The sequence below is a fragment of the Leucoraja erinacea genome, chromosome 5 (genome assembly GCF_028641065.1).
Source record: "Leucoraja erinacea ecotype New England chromosome 5, Leri_hhj_1, whole genome shotgun sequence".
NCBI lineage: Eukaryota > Metazoa > Chordata > Chondrichthyes > Rajiformes > Rajidae > Leucoraja > Leucoraja erinaceus.
In genome coordinates, this window is record NC_073381.1 from 90,680,261 (window position 1) to 90,698,003 (window position 17,743).

At 56.0% G+C, this 17,743-nt stretch overlaps 1 protein-coding gene across 1 annotated transcript; it reads right to left on the reverse strand.

The window, feature by feature from the left end:
• Window positions 1-322: 322 nt before the first annotated feature.
• LOC129697548 (calpain-1 catalytic subunit-like) lies at window positions 323-15,029 on the reverse strand. Its single transcript, XM_055636212.1, is given in 13 exon segments — window positions 323-538; window positions 5,075-5,256; window positions 5,561-5,721; window positions 6,243-6,314; window positions 6,763-6,848; window positions 7,003-7,086; window positions 7,480-7,648; window positions 8,433-8,566; window positions 9,309-9,426; window positions 13,020-13,071; window positions 13,074-13,089; window positions 13,971-14,223; window positions 14,952-15,029. Coding segments are annotated over 12 exon segments (1,533 nt in total). The 5' UTR covers window positions 14,214-14,223; window positions 14,952-15,029.
• Window positions 15,030-17,743: the final 2,714 nt, after the last annotated feature.

The following is a 17,743-nucleotide window of genomic DNA, read 5'->3' on the forward strand; positions in this document are numbered from 1 at the left end:
GGGTCAGAGGTCGGCAGGTTGGGAGCGGGGTCAGAGGTCGGCAGGTTGGGAGCGGGGTCCGAGGTCGGCAGGTTGGGAGCGGGGTCCGAGGTCGGCAGGTTGGGCGTGGGGTCAGAGGTCGGGTGACAAATCCTTGCCTCATCCTCCAACTCAGCATCGATGGGGTCGTCCATCTCCCTGCAGAGAACCAGAGTGTGAGGAACAGCGTCTCCCCCCCCCCCCCCCCCCCCCACTTCCCCATCTCACCCCCTGCCCGACCCTTCATCCTCCACACTCTCCCCCTCCCCACCCTATCTCCTCCAGCCCGGCCCCCACTCCCCACTCACTGTGAGTCGGTGTGTTTCTCGGTGAAGACCCTGAGCACAAAGTCGGCCTCGTGGCTGGGCTCGAATGTGGAGGGGACGATGATGTAGTCGCCAGGGGGCAGGCTGAGCCGGGAGCTCACCTCACGCATGTTGATGAAGGAGTCGGAGCGAGCGCACGACGACCGGCTCAGGAAGAAGTCCTTGCGCAGGTGGACCTGCGGACCCCCACTCAGCTGTGGGCGAGAGAGAGAGCGGGGGGGTCAGAGACTGTCTACACACCCCCTCCCACAACCCCTCAAACCACACCCCCCCCCCACCCCACGCAGGTGGACCTGCAGACCCACACTCAGCTGGGGGGAGAGAGAGGGGGTCAGAGACGATAGACACTCCCCCCCCCATCCACAAGCTATGGGGAGAGGGGATTGGAGATGGTGCACATCTTCTCATCACATCTCCCCTTGAGATGGGGGAGAGAGTCAGCAGCCAGCAGGTGGGGGGAGGGTACCTACAGCAGAGACCCCATCCACACTGCTTCACTCAGGGTCACATTGTGTGCAGTTCAGGAGGCCATGCTGCCCTCCCAGCCCACCCACACTGGCCCCAGTCTGATTATTATGCCTCACTGCCTGCATCTAACCCCCCCCCCCCCCCCCCCCCCCACCACTCCTCCAACAGCGCATCCCCACATCAACGCTCCCCACAGATATCAAACTCCTTCCTCAACCCTCTGCCCTCTCGATTATAATACCCCTGCTCTGGGAAAAACGCTCCCTCTGTGATTACCCTGTACACAGGCAGAACAAGCCCAGCCTGTCCAACCCCTCCCGTAACAAAAGCCCCCCCCCCCCAATCCAGGCAACATACAACAGTACAGCACACCCGCAGATCCTGCCCAACACGATCAGAAGGTCATTAGGTCAGAAGGAATAGGAGCAGAATTAGGCCATTCGGCCCATCGTCAACTCTGCCATTCAATCATGGCTGATCTATCTCTCCCTCCAAACCCCATTCTCCTGCCTTCACCCCACAACCCCTGACACCCGTACTAATCAAGAACCTATCTATCTCTGCCTTAAATATATCCACTGACTTGGCCTCCACAGCCTTCTTTGGCAAAGAATTCCACAGATTCACCACCATCTGACTGAAGAAATTCCTCCTCCTCTCCTTCCTAAATGAACATCCTTTAGTTCTGAGGCTGTGACTGTGGTCCTAGACTCTCCCACGAGTGGAAACATCCTCTCCACACCCACTCTATCCAAGCCTTTCACTATTCTGTACGATGCCAAGACCACCCCTAATCAGCCTGCTTGTGATCCATATCCCTCCATTCCTTGCATATCCCTTAACCCGCCACTATCGGATCTGCCTCCTCCATCACCCCCGGCAGCGCGTTCCAAACACCCACCACCCTCTGTGTAAAAAAAAACTTGCCCCGCACATCTCCGTTAAACGTTGCCCCTCTCAGCTTATAGCTGTGCCCTCTAGAGTTTGATATTTCTACCCTGGGGAATAAATGTTGACTGTCTACCATATCTGTGCCTCCCATAACTTCTATCAGGTCTCCCGTCAGCCTGCAGTGTCTCAGAGAAAACAATCCAGGTCTGTGCAACTTCTCCCTGGAGCTGAAACACTCTCAGACCATCCATAAGCTAGGGTGCTGTCCGGTTCACCTCTACCCCATTGCGGACATTGGACTTTGTCTGTGGAACTGGTGCTCTACAATGCTGAGAACTATATTCTGCACTCTGTATATATACCCTTTGCTCTACCTATTGTACCTGAGTTTGACTTGATTATATTTATGTAAAGTATATCTGATTTGATCAGGTTGGAAAACAAAGCATTGCACTGCATGTTGGTACACTTGACAATATAAACCTAAAAATGATCCAGGCAGCATTCTGGTAAACCTACTCTTCACCCTCTCCAAAGCCTCCACATCCTTCCTGTAAAGGGGTGACCAGAACTGCACGCAATGCTCCAGAAATGGGGTAAATCCTATAGAGTTGCATCAAGATTTCCTGACACTGATACTCATTGGCCTGACCAATGAAGGCAAACATACCCTATGCCTAAAAAAACACACACCTACCTAAAACACACACCTGCCTAAAAAACACACACACCTGCCTGAAAACACACACCTGCCTGAAAACACACACAGGTCCCTAAAAAGACACCCAGCAGGTCAGGCAGCATATCTGTGTCCTTTTGTGTGAGATGCTGCCCGACCTGCTGAATTTCTCCACCACTTTGTGTCTTTGTTTCTACAACAGCATGTGTTCCTTGCCTCCTACACACCACACCTTTTTTGACACTATTTCCCCACCCCAGGGAACCTCCTCTGCCCCCATACTGGTGACCAAACCCACACACACACACACACAATCCTCCCCACATTGGATACAGTGCTCAGTAAAGTCCCAACAACCGGGAAAGAAGGGAGAGGAGAGAGAGAGAGGGAGTAAAGATGGAGAGAGGGGTGGGGGAGGGAAGGGAGGGTGGGGGAGAGAGGGAGGGTGGGGGGAGGGAAGGGGGGGTGGGGGGGAGGGGAAGGGAGGGTGGGGGGAGAGAGGGGTGGGGAGAGAGAGGGGTGGGGGGAGGGAAGGGAGAGAAGGGTGGGGGAGAGAAGGGTGGGAGAGAGAGGGGGGGGAGGAGAGAGGGTGGGGGAGAGATGGGTGGGGAGGAGAGGGGTGGGAGGGAAGGGGAGAGAAGGGTGGGGGAGAGAAGGGTGGGGGAGAGAGGGGGGTGGGGGAGAGAGGGGTGGGGAGAGAGGGGGTGGGAGGGAGGGGAAAGAAGGGTGGGGGAGGGAGGGGAGGGGAAGGGAAGGGAGGGTGGGGGAGAGAAGTGTGGGGGAGGGAGAGGAGAAGGGTGGGGGAGGGGGTGGTAAGGGAGAGAGGGGTGGGGGAGAGAGGTAGGGGAGAGAGGGAGGACGGGAGGAGATGGGGAGAGAGGGAGGGGAAGGGGAAAGCTTGCTTATGCGGACCTCAGTAGGCTGAGGGGAGAACTTTGATTCCTCTGGCAACCCCAGTCTTTATTTTGCTTTTCTTAATTTACCCAGATGGAACTCGTGAGTAGAAAATACAGTTTGGAGTTGGGTGTTTTACAGCAGTTGGCTGGAGCAGTGACTGAGTTGTCCTCAAGTGCACAGAGTGAGGTTGTAAACATCACGTGTTGATGGAATGGGCTCTGGCAGTCATTGCCTCTCTGGTCTGTTATTAATTACTGCTTCATCCCCCAGCCTGGCCCCGCTGCAGGTTTTACGATTCTGTACTTTCATATGAAGAAAGACTGGATAGACTCGGCTTGTACTCGCTGGAATTTAGAAGATTGAGGGGGGGATCTTATAGAAACTTACAAAATTCTTAAGGGGTTGGACAGGCTAAATGCAGGAAGGATTGTTCCCGATGTTGGGGAATTCCAGAACAAGGGGTCACAGTTTAAGGATAAAGGGGAAATCTTTTAGGACCGAAATGAGAAAAACATTTTTCACACAGAGAGTGGTGAATCTCTGGAATTCTCTGCCACAGAAGGTAGTTGGGGCCAGTTCATTGGCTATATTTAAGAGGGAACTAGGTGTGGCCCTCGTGGCTAAAGGGGTCAGGGGGTATGGAGAGAAGGCAGGTACAGGATACTGAGTTGGATGATCAGCCATGATCATATTGAATGGCGGTGCAGGCTCGAAGGGCCTACTCCTGCACCTATGTTTCTATGTTTCTATGTACACACACCCCAGGTCGGGTAGATCAGGACAGTGGGTGGGGGGGAGTCGCCAGAGAGCTGGGGGGTAGCTTTGTTTAGTTCATTACTGTCCTGTGTGCTGAGGTGAATGAAGTGAAAAGCTTTTTGTTGTGTGATATCCAGTCAGCAAAAAGACTATACATGATTCCATCAAGCCATCCACAGTTTACAAATATATCATAACAGGAATAATGTTCAGTGTGAGATAAAGTCCAGGAAAGTCCGATTAAAGGTAGTCCGAGGGTCTACAACGAGGTAGGTGGGAGTCAGGAACGCTCTCTAGTTGGTGAGAGGTTGGTTTAGTTGCCTGATAACAGCTGGGAAGTAACTGTCGTTGCCACAGAAGTCTGTGGAGACCAAGTGAGTGGATATTTTTAAGGCAGTGATAGATAGATTCTTCATTAGTACAGGTGCCAGGGGTTATGGGGAGAAGGCAGGAGCATGGGGTTTGGAGGGAGAGATAGATCAGCCATGAATGACTTGATGGGCCGAGTGGCCTAATTCTGGTCCTAGACCTTACGAATCGGGGCAAAACCAAAGGGCTGGTCTGGGGCGAGGGGAGAGGGGAGAGGGTGTCTGGGGGCCAGGAGGGGGCACCAGTGGGGGCCTGATGTGGGAGGGAAGGAGGTTGGAAGGAGAAAGGGTTTCAGGAGGAGGGCCGAGGGAGGGGGGGTGGGGTCATGTTCAGGAGTGGTGTCAGGGAGATTAATGGGGGAGGCTTCAGGGTCAGGGTAGGCCAGGTTACCACGGTTACCTGGTTGGGAAAGGGTAGGGGCGGGGTGTACAGGGGGAGAGGTGGGGGGAGGTGCAGGAGGGGCCGGGGGGTGAGCCGGTTGCCGTGGTTACTTCAATGGGCAGCGGGTAGAGGGCTGGGGGTGGAGGGGGTGGGGGGGTGAGGGTCGGGGTCGAGGGGTCGGGGGGGGCGAGGGTCAGGGTGGGGGTCAGGCTACCGCATCGGGTTGGGGGTAGAAGGCCAGGGGGTAAAGGGTCGGGGGGGTTCAGGGTGCAGCGGTTGCCGTGGTTACCTCCTCGGGCAGGGGGTAGAGGGCGAAGCCGATGGTGTGCATGTCCCCGCCCTTGCGCCGGGCCCTGCGCCGGTCCTTCTGCATCAGGGCGCACAGGAAGCTGCACGACTGCTCGGGGTCGTCAGGGTCATCATCCTCCTCGCACAGGGTCAGCCGGAACTGCGGGTTGATCCAGAACGTGGCTGCGGGGGAGAGAGAACACGGGGAGACTGTCAGAGGGTGGGCCGGGGGAGAGAGGTGGGTTGGGGGCAGCTCATGGGCTCAGAGGGTTGCATCGGGGTCAGAGTTCACAGGGTTGGGTCGTAGTCAGAGGTCGGCTGGAGCCGGGAGTCCAGAGGTTCGGGGTCAGAGGGCTTGGGGTGAAGGGCCAGGGTCGGGGGTCCAAGGGTTGGAGTTGGGGGTCAGAAGTCGGAGGGTTGGGGTGAAAGGGTGATGCGTCAGAGGTGGGGGGTTGGGGTTGGGGGTGAGAGGTGGTGGTGGCCTCACCGGGGTGGTTACGACAGCCCCCTGCGGTGCTGCCCCGCCTCCAGGAGCCGCGGAAGGTGGTGCTCTGCCACTTGAGGTGCCGATCGTCCTGCAGCGTCTCTGGGCCCAGGTTACAGATCTCCAGCCGCGAGAACTGCCGCAGGAACTCTCCCCACGACATCCTGGGGGTGCAGAGGGGCAGACCGTCAGAGAAGCACACAGAGCCTGCACCCACCCTGACACTGATCCCCACCCGGAGCCCTGCACCCACACTGACCCCACCCCCGACCTCTGTTACTGACCCCCACCCCGATCCCTGAACCGACACTGACCCCACCCCGACCTCTGTTACTGACCCCCACCCCGATCCCTGCACCCACACTGACCCAACCCCCGACCTCTGTTACTGAACCCTACCTCTGAGCTTCAATGCCTCAGTCCCGAACCCCACCCCGAGCCCACTCGGACTCTGACCCCACCCAACCCTCCACTCCCCCTTTCAATCACTCCTCCACCCCCCACCCCACCCCAACATCACCCCTCCCCAACCCCAACCTCCCCTGGTACTGACCCTCCCCCACCCCTCCTCCCACGCCACCTCACCCACCCCGCCCCCCCCCCTCCACCGCACACACCCCTCGTTCCTCCCTCCCCACCCCCCAACCCCCCGCACACCCCCCTCGCTCCTCCCCCCCCCACTCACCAGAACTCCCCGTCCTCCATCTTCACCATTCCCTCCCTCTCCTCCGGGTCGATCGCATCCCATTCCGATGAACTGTGGACCAGGGGCAGCTGCTCAACAGGGGCACGGCAACCGCACCCCTACCCCCCTCCCCAACCCAACCCTCCCCAACTTTTCCAATCCCAACCCCACCCTCTCCCTCAACCCCACTCCCAACCCATCCCCACCTCACCCCTCCCCCAACTCCCCAAAACCAACCCCCCCCTCCCGACCCCCCTCCCCATGCCCACAAACTACAACCCCAAAGCCCCCAACCCGACCCCCCAACTCCCCCTTGACTACCTGTACCGACCTCCCTAACTTGACCCCAACCCCCTCTGGCCAACTCCCCCCCCCCCCCTCAATACAATACCCCCCCCCCCCACCCCGACCCTTCCCTCCTGCTCCAATCTGCACGATCAGTCCATTTAGTCCGAACGGATCCACCGTGACCCCCGACCCCATGCTGCCGCCATGACCCCTGACCTCCAGATCCACCCACCTGTCGCTCCAGGCCCCCGTCCACTCCACCTGACCCCATGGGTTCCTGATCCGGATCAGCCGCTCCACCCTGCCCCGGTAGCTGACCTGTGGGGCACACGTCACCCAGTCAGGCAGAGGTCATGGGGGCGAGAGGGGGGCGGAAAGGGGGCTGAGGGAGAGAGAAGGATGAGGGAGAAGGGGGTGAAGGAAGGGGGAGGAGGGGACACCAGGCAACACCGCCCCCCCATGGCCCACTCACCTCCTTGACCCCTGTCACTGAGTAGGCATGACCTTTGACCAGTTTCTTAAAGGTCACGGCCTCCATGTCGAAGGCGCTGGTGATCTGTGAACATGAGAGAAAGTTAGAGTCCCACTAGGGTCGGGGGTCAGTGACGGGGTAGGGTTAGGGGTCAATGATGGGGAAGGGTCGTGGGGTCTATGATGGAAGTGGGTGTAGTCTGGGGGTGGTTGGAAAGTGTCATGGGATCCATATGGGGTGTCCCCGGGTCAGGGTGAGAGGTCATCTGGTGGGGGGGGGGGGAGGGGAAACGTGCCGGCTGGGAGGAAGGTGGGGGGAAGAGGAGGGGTGACCCTGGTGGGGGGGTGGTCCCAGCAGGAGGGGGGGATGTCCTAGGGGGGTGTCCCCAGGGGGGGGGGGGGGGGGGGGGGGGGGGGGGGGGGGGAGGGTGGGGGTGGGGCGGGGGGGTTTCCTGAGGGTGGGGGGGGAGGGTCTCACGTCAATGGAGCAGCCGAGCAGGGAGCCTCGCTCCAGGGCCTTGCGCATGATTGTGTAGAGGTTTCGGGGGGATTTCTTCAGCTCGTACATCTCGGCCACCCCGCCCGTGAAGTCCTCGAACCCCTCGGTGGTGGACCCCCCCGACAGAGCTTCGTACGACCCGTTCAACCTGCCGACAGAGGGGGAGAGAGAGAGAGGGGCCGTGTTACCGAGGCAACATTACCGGAGCGAAGGGATGGGGGTTGCCATGGGTTGCCATGGTGAGCCTTGCCCATGGACATTACCAGGCAGGGGTGAGGGGAGCGAAGGGAGGGGTTGTTGCCGGTGTGAGGGGTGTTGCCATGAGGGGTGAGGGGTCGTGTTGCTATGGAGAGGTGTTGCCAGGGTGAGGGGTCGTGGCCGTGGTGAGGGGTAGGGGGTTGCCGGGGTGTTGGGGAGGGGTCGTGTTGCGGGGGTGTTGCTGAGGGGGGTACCAGGGTGAGGGGTCGTGTTGCTGGGGTGTTGCTGGGCCGGGATGAGGGTCGTGTTGCCGGGGTGAGGCCGGTGATGCTGGGGGGTCGTGTTACCAGGGTGAGGGGTCGTGTTTGCCGGGGTGAGGGGTCGGTTGCTGGGGTGAGGGGTCGTGTTGCTGGGGTGAAGGGTCGTGTTGCCGGGATGAGGGGTCGTGTTGTCGTGGCGACAGGCGGGTTCAAAGGTGCAAGGGGATGGGAGTGGTGGCGCTGACCCCAAAGGCCAATCTCCAGGTTGAGCCGGTGCTAAGGAAGGCAAATGCAATGTCAGCGTTTATTTGGGGTGGACTGGAAATGCTGAAGGTTATAAGGCCCTGGTCAGGCAAGGTGAGGGTCACACATCGGCGAGCAGGAGGTCGGGGGACACTGGTGGATGGGCGGAGGTCGAGGGTGACAGGTCGGGGGTGGCAGGTCGGAGGTCGGGGTCGTGCTGGGGTCACTGACTTGGCGTAGGCTTTCTCCAACAGGGCGCTCCAGAACTCTCCGCGCTCGGCCGAGTGGACGAAGAGCAGCTCCCCGTCCCGGCTCGGCAGCCGGTCGTCAATCACCACATCCACCCACTCCCCAAACTGCCAGAACTGTGGGGGGGGGGGGGGGAGAGGGGAGAGCAAGCACACACGTCAGTCCACATGCACCCCTCATCAACAGCGTACCCCACTCCCCCTTCCTCCTCTCCTCCCTCCCCCACTCCTCCTCCTCTGTCCTCCCCCCCCCCCCCCTCCTCAAGTCCACACCCCCCCAGCCCTCTCCCTCCCCCTCTCCTTTCCAACTCAGTGTAAAAGACTGCATTCACCATAACTATTTCCCTGATGGTGTTTTAATAAATGAATCATATGACATGATCCATTTTTGCCCACCCATGTGCGTTCTAGTACATTTGCAACTTCAGCTTCCATGCTGGAAGGTTTTTGCAGATGCGTCCATGATAAGTTCGCTATTCACCAGAAACCAGCTCCCGTATTGTCAGTACTGGCCTCTGGCCTGGCTGCTCTTCTTTACAAAGCATCATTAAAGGCTCATACAACTTCCAGTAAACTACCGACATGCAAAAAACTGTTTTCAATAAAAAAACACTCCCTCCCTCGATACCCTGCCCTGCCTGAGAGCGGTTCCTGTGGTGCCCTTTCCCCCCTACTCCACCCCCCCCCCCCCACCAGCTAGTCCCATGGCCACTCTCTTTCCCTCACCCTCCCCCACACACCTTAGACCACTCCCCCTGCACCCCCTCATCTCTCTCTCTCCCCTCCCCCTGTACCACTCAGGTCCCTCCCCGCTGTCTCCCAGCCCCCCCCCCCCCCCCTTTGCCCAGTGTGGGGGTACCTGGAAGTGGAAGATGCCACTGTATTGTGTATTGAAGTCTTGTTCAGGTGGCACCACCCTCTGCATCAGCTCCTCGTTCAGGGTCAGCGAGGCGATGGCCGCCAGGAGCCAGCAGTCACCTGGGGAGAGGGAGTGGCCTCAGACCACCACTTTGGGACTGACCGTTCATCTCCACCCCCCCCCCCCCCCCCCCCCCCCCCCCCCCCCAGCGCAGGGGACCATCCCCACTAACCCCTGCACCCATCCCTGCCTCTCTAACCCTCTTCAGCCCCAACCCTAAACCCTTCCTGTCCCTGTGACCCCCTCCGTTCTCTACACCCCTCCGCGTCCCTGTGACCCCCTCCATTACGGAGAGCTGCCCAGGCCACAGGATTCATAAGGTCATAATTGATAGGAGCAGAATTAGGCCATTCGGCCTATCATGTTTGCATCGCAATTCAATCATGGTTGATCCATCTTTTCCACAGCCTTCTGTGGAAAAGCATTCCACAGTTCACCACCCTCTGACTAAAGAAATTCCCCCTCATCTCCTTCCTAAAACAACGTCCTCTAATTCTAAGGCTATCATCTCTAGTCCTAGACTCTCCCACTAATGGAAATATCCTCTCCATATCAACACTATCCAAGCCTTTCACTATTCTGTATGTTTCAATGAGGTCCCCCCTCGTTTTTTTAAACTCCAGCAAGTACAGGCCCAGTGCGACAAATGCACATCATACGCTAACCTACTCATTCCTGGGATCATTCTTGTAAGCCTCCTCTGGACCCTCTCCAGAGCCAGCACATCCTTCCTCAGATATGGTGCCCAGAATTGCTCACAATACTCCAAATGCAGCCTTACCAGCGCCTTATCGAGCCTCAACATTACATCCTTGATTTAGTGTACACAAGCCCTCTCGGGATAAATTGTGTTTGCTTTCTTTACTATTGATTGGACTTGCAGATTGACTTTATGAGAATCCTGCACCAGCACTCCCTTTACACCTTCGATTTCTGGATTCTTTCCCCATTTAGAAAATAGTCTACGCCTTTATTCCTACGACCAAAATGCATGACACCACATTTGGTAGCATTTTCTATCTGCCACTTCTCTGCCAACCTGTCCAAGTCCTTCTGCAGAGTCCCTGCTTTCTCTACACTACCTGCCCCTCCATCTATTTTCGTATCATCCGCAAGCTTGGCCACAAAGCCTTCAATCCCCGCATCCAGAGATGAATTGTCGTTATGGGTGACTTCAACTTGCCGAATATTGACTGGGACTTGGCTCAGTGCCAGAGGCTTAGTCAGGGAAGAATTTATGAGGCATGGCCTTGGATAACAATGGTCAAGGAAACAGAAGCAGGCATCAGGTACTGGAAACTTTAATTGGATAAGGCCAGTGGGGAATTACAAGGAAGTTTACAACGGTGAATGGGCAGGGCTGGAAGAAAGTCACACAGCCTTTTATTCAAAGTTTAAAAGCAAGTTTTAGACACACCAGCGTAAAAGAGGGTGCACTCCTGGAGTCTGTGGATGGGGATGAGCTATTAAACGAGTACTTTGCATGCTTTTTCACCAAGGAGAATGATGTGGAGGACAGTTATCAGTGAGGGTCTATACCAGGGGTGGGGGACCTTTTCATGTTGGAATGCCGCATTAAGTTAGCTGTAATCTAATAAGGCCACATCCAAGAACTTCAATCAGATATACTTCAAAATGTACATTATTTTGTTAAAATAGCCCTCATGACTTACTAATGTTTTAATTGTGGCCGTCAGTCGGGGAGGATTATTTCATTGAATCTTCATTCACTATTTGGTATTTTAAATACGTTCATTTTAAGATTAAAATAAAAATAATAAAAGACGAACAAAAACATATTAATAATAATAATAAAAAGATTTTTTCTACAAAATTTGGATTCATTCAAAAGGCCGCACTTAATGGCTTAGAAGGGCGCATGCGACCTTAAGGCCGCAGGTTCCCCACCCCTGGGCTTTACTAATGTGCAGTTGAGATCAAACAGGAGTTGGGTGCCTTGAAAAATACACCCCAGGATCTGGTGGAATCTATCCCAGGTGTTTGAGAGAGAGGAGGGATCTTGACAAAGATGTGTGTGTTTGGAAAAGCAGTGATTTGCTCGGGGCAGTCAAAATGGCTTCATGTGGGAACGACAAGCCTTAGAATCATCCAGCACAGAGACAGGCCCTTCAGCCCCACTTGTACACGCCGATCAAGATGCCCCATCTATGCTAGTCCCACCTGCCCATGTTTGGCCCATATTCCTCTAAATCGTTCCTATTCATGTGCCTGTCCAATGTCTTTTCAATGTTGTAATAGTACCTGCCTCAACTACCTCCTCTGACAGCTTGTTCCATACACCCACTGCCCTCTAAAGTTATCCCTCAGGTTACTATTAAGTTTTTCCCCTCTCACCCTATATCCATGTCCTCTGGTTCATGATTCCCCTACTCTGGGTAAAAAACCGTGCATTATCTTGATTTATTCCCCTCATGATTTAATACACCTGTATGAGATCACCCATCAGCCTCCTGTGCTCCAAGGAATAGGATCCCAGCCCGCCCAACCTCTCCCTATAGATCAGACCCTCTAGCCTTGGCAACATCCTCGTAAATCTTCTCTGCACTCTTTCCAACTTAACATCATTCCAACAGCAGGGTGACTAAAATTGAACATAATACTGCAGATGCGGCCTTGTACAACTGTAACAACTGTGGGGGCTCCCTGTCCCGCTCCGCTGGCACTGACGGCCTGTCCTGGGGCAGCCCCAGTGATGGCTGTCGGCGTCAGCTCAGCTCAGCTCAGCTCAGTGCGGCTGTGAGCCAGCGGCTCAGGCACTCCCTGCTACACACTGCTGGGCAGTTTGCCCACAGCACTGAGCTGGAGCATGGGGGAGGGGAGGATGAGAGAGAGACAGAGAGAGAGAGAGAGAGAGAGAGAGACAGAGAGAGAGACAGAGACAGAGACAGAGACAGAGAGAGTGATAGACAGACAGAGAGAGACAGAGAGACAGAGAGAGAGAATAGAGATTGATAGAGTGAGAGAGAGAAATAAGGAGGGAGAAAAATAGCGAGAGATGGGAGAGAGCAATAGTGACAGATAGAGAGAGATAGAGATAGAGATAGAGATAGAGATAGAGATAGAGATAGAGGGAGAGGGAGAGGGAGAGGGAGAGGGAGGGGGGGGGAAGAGAAGAGAGAACACAGTTCCACCAACTTAATGTTATAATGTCGAGAGTTGGGGAGGTAGGGGGGGGGGGGGAATGGGGGGAAACCCCTCCTCCTTTCCTGTTGTGCAGCTGTAATCTGGTGAACCCTCTCCCTGCTCTGTCCCACTGAAATGCAACATCTTGCACTTATCTGAATGAAACTCTGCCTGCCATTGTTCCAGCAAATTCCAGTATCATCGCCAGCTGACCAATTTAATCATAATGTCGAGTTGGAGGGAGGGAGGGAGAGAGAGAGAAAGCAAGCAGAGAGTTGGAGGGGTGGGAGGAGGAAGGAGAGCGTGAGGGAGGCAGAGAGTGAGGGAGAAAGAGAGATGGAGAGGGAGAGAGGGATAGAAAGAGAGAGAGATAGAAAGAGAGAGAGAGAGAGAGTGTGGGAGGGCCAGTCTGGGGGGTTGGGAGCAGTGGGGGGTGGGTGGGATCTGAAGACCCAGTCTGAGTGGATGAGGGCCTGGAGTGGTCCCAGGAGTGGGGGGGAGACTCACCCCAGAGCTCCCTGACACACATCAGTCCGTGTTGCCCCTCCCACGGTGAATGGGGGTCCGACACCAACTCCTGCAGAGAGACAGATGAAGGGGCAGAGGGGTCAGCAAGAGGAGGGGGGGGGGGGGCAGTTCAAGGGGGTCAGCGGAGCAGTCGGGGGGGGGGGGGGGTGGGGGTGGGTACAGGAGTCCATGGGATCACAGATCATGGGCTAATTGGGCTGGGGGGGGGGGGACGGTCACAGCAGGGTAGGGGAACTGGGTGCTGGGTTGGAACAAGCCACAGAGCCAGGGTCAGGGGTTGTGGGGTTAGAGGTCACTGTGCCAGGGTTTGGCTCATATGTCACAGTGCTGGGGTTGGGGTCGATGGTCAGCTACGGTGCAGGGGTCGGGGGTTGGTCATGGCGTGGGTGTTGGGGTCAGGGTTGGGGGAGGGGACTCACCACAGAGTCCCAGACCACACATCTCCGGGGTCGGGAACTGGGGGGTCACAGCGTGGGGGGTCCCGGCGTGGGGGGTCAGGGGTGGGGGTTCAAGGGTAGGCGGTCCTGGCGTGGGGGATCAGAGTAATCGGAGGGAGGGGGGTCACGGTGTGTGGGGGGGGTCAGGGGTCAGGGTTGGGTGGAGGTCACGGCAGGGTGGGTCATGTCCCGGCGTGGGGGTCAGTCAGGGTGGGGGATCAGAGTTCGGGTGGGGTCACGGTGTGGAGGGGGTCACGGGTCAGGGGTCGGGTGAGGGTCACGGCGTGGGGGGGGTCCCGGCGTGAGGGTCAGGGGTGGGGGATCAGAGTTCGGGTGGGTCACGGTGTGGGGGGGATCAGGGATGGGGGATCAGAGGTCGGGTGGGTCACGGCATGGGGGGGTCAAGGGTGGGGGGGTCATAGGGTGGGGGGTCAGTGGCGTGGGGGTCAGGGGGGGGGGTCAGGGTGGGGGTCAGGGGTGGGGGTGTGCTTACGCCAGGCCTCTTCCACTCGATGCCCTGGGCCTTGTCAGTGTGTGGTCCCAGCTCCTTGAAGCCGATGGAGGTGGGGGCGGCGGCAGGGAACTGGGGGTCCAGGAACAGGGCTCCGTCCTGCTGGCACTTTTCCCGCAGTCCCTGAAAGTCCTGGCGCAGGAAGGCCACCGCCTGCCCGTGGCTGCCCATCCCCTCCTGCCTCAGTCTCTCGCGCTGGACACGGCCGGACACCCCCATAAACATGGCACCCCACCTGCGGGCACGGGTCACAGGTCAGAGGGCGCGGGATGGGCATTACAACTCACTCACAGTCACAACTGGGGGCCAGCTCCCCAAAACCTAACCCTGACCCCACCCCTCCCATCCATCTGACCCCTGATCTCCCCCCAACCTGAACCTTTATCCCCAACCCCCCACCCCCCCCCACAAATCTTTCATCATCACTCCCCCCCTCCCTCCCTATCGCCCAGAGACCACCACTCCTCCCTTCGACCCCACCCCATCCATGTCCCAGGCTATCCCTCAGTTGATGATGGGGGGGGGGGGGTCTGGTAAATACAACCCCTCCACTATCCTATCCCCCCCCTCCTCACCCTCCCACACACCCTCATATCCCCCCCCCCCCCCCACCCCACCCCGCCTCTACTCCCTCTCCATCCCTCCTCCACCCGTTACATACTGTGTCTCTTTCCCCTCCCGACCTCTTCACCCCCTCCCCTCCCCACTCCCTCCCATCAATCCTCCATCTACCCCCCACCCCTCTGCCAAAAACCCCCTCCCCTCCGATCTCATCCCCCCTCCACCGGCCTTGCTGACCGCACCCTCCCTCCCATCGCGCCTGGACCGGCACCGTCTCCCCGGGGCAGGATCCGCGACCCCCCTCCCCCCTGCCCTCCATCCCAGACCCCCCCCCTCCTCTCCCTCTCTCTCCCCTCTCTCCCCCACTACCGGGCCGGGGCGGCGGGGAGAGAACGGTCCTACCGCGGCTGGGAGCGGAGTGCGGACTGCGGCCGGGCCGGAGCTGGGGCGGGGCTGGGCGGACTGACGGTCGGGGGGAGGCGGAGAGAGGGACCGCCCAGCCCAGCCCGGCTCCCCCCTTCCCCGGGTCTCCCCCACCGGGTCTCCCCCCTCCCCGGGTCTGGTTCCCACGCTGCGCCTCGCTGGGGATATAAATCTCCATCTCTCACTAGACTCCAGATCAGTGCTTCTCTAAACTATTTCAGTGTCATTCAACCTTCAGTCTTTATCACAACATTCCATTCGCCCTCGACTAAATGTTCTTATGTCTTTTTGGTGATTTTCGTCTTATTCTCCCCTTATGTATAAATATCTGAATAAATCAAGCCATTCATTCACCCCTCTCTAGTTTAATTCACCCCCAAATAATTTCATTCACCCTTGGGTGAATCATTCACCAGTTTAAGAAGGACTCGTCTAGACACCCCATCCCCACCCCACCACCATCCCGGACAGACCAGACACCAATCCCCCACCCAGACGCTCTAGGGTCCAGTTGCAGTCCCAGACACTCTCAGGGGCAGTATCCAGACTAGGGTCAGTGACCATGTCTGGAGTGGGGTCTGGGTCTGTGTCTGGACTGGGGATTGTCTGCAGGTCTGTGCACCCAGCGCCCCGGCCCCGTGTAAACACACTCTTAGAAACATAGAAACATAGAAATTAGGTGCAGGAGTAGGCCATTCGGCCCTTCGAGCCTGCACCGCCATTCAATATGATTATGGCTGATCATCCAACTCAGTATCCCGTACCTGCCTTCTCTCCATACCCCCTGATCCCCTTAGCCACAAGGGCCACATCTAACTCCCTCTTAAATATAGCCAATGAACTGGCCTCAACTACCCTCTGTGGCAGAGAGTTCCAGAGATTCACCACTCTCTGCGTGAAAAAAGTTCTTCTCATCTCGGTTTTAAAGGATTTCCCCTTTATCCTTAAGCTGTGACCCCTTGTCCTGGACTTCCCTAACATCGGGAACAATCTTCCAGCATCTAGCATGTCCAACCCCTTAAGAATTTTGTAAGTTTCTATAAGATCCCCTCTCAATCTTCTAAATTCTAGAGAGGATAAACCAAGTCTATCCAGTCTTTCTTCATAAGACAGTCCTGACATCCCAGGAATCAGTCTGGTGAACCGTCTCTGCACTCCCTCTATGGCAATAATGTCCTTCCTCAGATTTGGAGACCAAAACTGTACGCAATACTCCAGGTGTGGTCTCACCAAGACCCTGTACAACTGCAGTAGAACCTCTCTGCTCCTATACTCAAATCCTTTTGCAATGACAGCTAACCATACCATTCGCTTTCTTTACTGCCTGCTGCACCTGCATGCCTACCTTCAATGACTGGTGTACCATGACACCCAGGTCTCGCTGCATCTCCCCCTTTCCCAATCGGCCACCATTTAGATAATAGTCTGCTTTCCTATTTTTGCCACCAAAATGGATAACCTCACATTTATCCACATTATACTGCATCTGCCAAACATTTGCCCACTCACCCAGCCTATCCAAGTCACCCTGCAGTCTCCTAGCATCCTCCTCACAGCTAACACTGCCCCCCAGCTTAGTGTCATCCGCAAACTTGGAGATATTGCCTTCAATTCCCTCATCCAGATCATTAATATATATTGTAAATAGCTGGGGTCCCAGTACTGAGTCTTGGGGTACCCCACTAGTCACTGCCTGCCATTGTGAAAAGGACCCGTTTACTCTTACTCTTTGCTTCCTGTTTGCCAGCCAGTTCTCTATCCACATCAATACTGAACCCCCAATGCCTTGTGCTTTAAGTTTGTATACTAATTTCTTATGTGGGACCTTGTCGAAAGCCTTCTGGAAGTCCAGATACACCACATCCACTGGTTCTCCCCTATCCACGCTACTAGTTACATCCTCGAAAAATTCTATAAGATTCGTCAGACATGATTTACCTTTCGTAAATCCCTGCTGACTTTGTCCAATGATTTCACCACTTTCCAAATGTGCTGCTATCCCATCTTTAATAACTGACTCTAGCAGTTTCCCCACTACCGATGTTAGACTAACTGGTCTGTAATTCCCCATTTTCTCTCTCCCCTCCCTTCTTAAAAAAGTGAGGGTTACGTTTGCTACCCCGCCAATCTTCAGGAACTACTCCAGAATCTAAAGCGTTTTGAAAGATTATTACTAATGCATCCACTATTTCTGGAGATACTTCCTTAAGTACTCTGGGATGCAGCCTATCTGGCCCTGGGGATTTATCGGCCTTTAAACCATTCAATTTACCCAACACCACTTCCCGCCTAACCTGGATTTCACTCAATTCCTCCAACTCCTTTGACCCGCGGTCCCCTGCTATTTTCCGGCAAATTATTTATGTCTTCCTTAGTGAAGACGGAACCAAAGTAGTTATTCAATTGGTCCCCCATATCCTTGTTCCCCATGATCAACTCCCCTGTTTTCTGACTGCAAGGGACCTACATTTGTTTTAACTAATCTCTTTCTTTTCACATATCTATAAAAACTTTTGCAGTCAGTTTTTATGTTCCCTGCCAGTTTTCTTTCATATTCTATTTTTCCTTTCCTAATTAAGCCCTTTGTCCTCCTCTGCTGGTCTTTGAATTTCTCCCAGTCCTCCGGTATGCTGCTTTTTCTGGCTAATTTGTACACATCATCCTTCGCTTTGATACTATCCCTGATTTCCCTTGTTATCCATGGATGTACTACCTTCCCTGATTTATTCTTTTGCCAAACTGGGGATGAACCAATTTTTGTAGTTCATCCA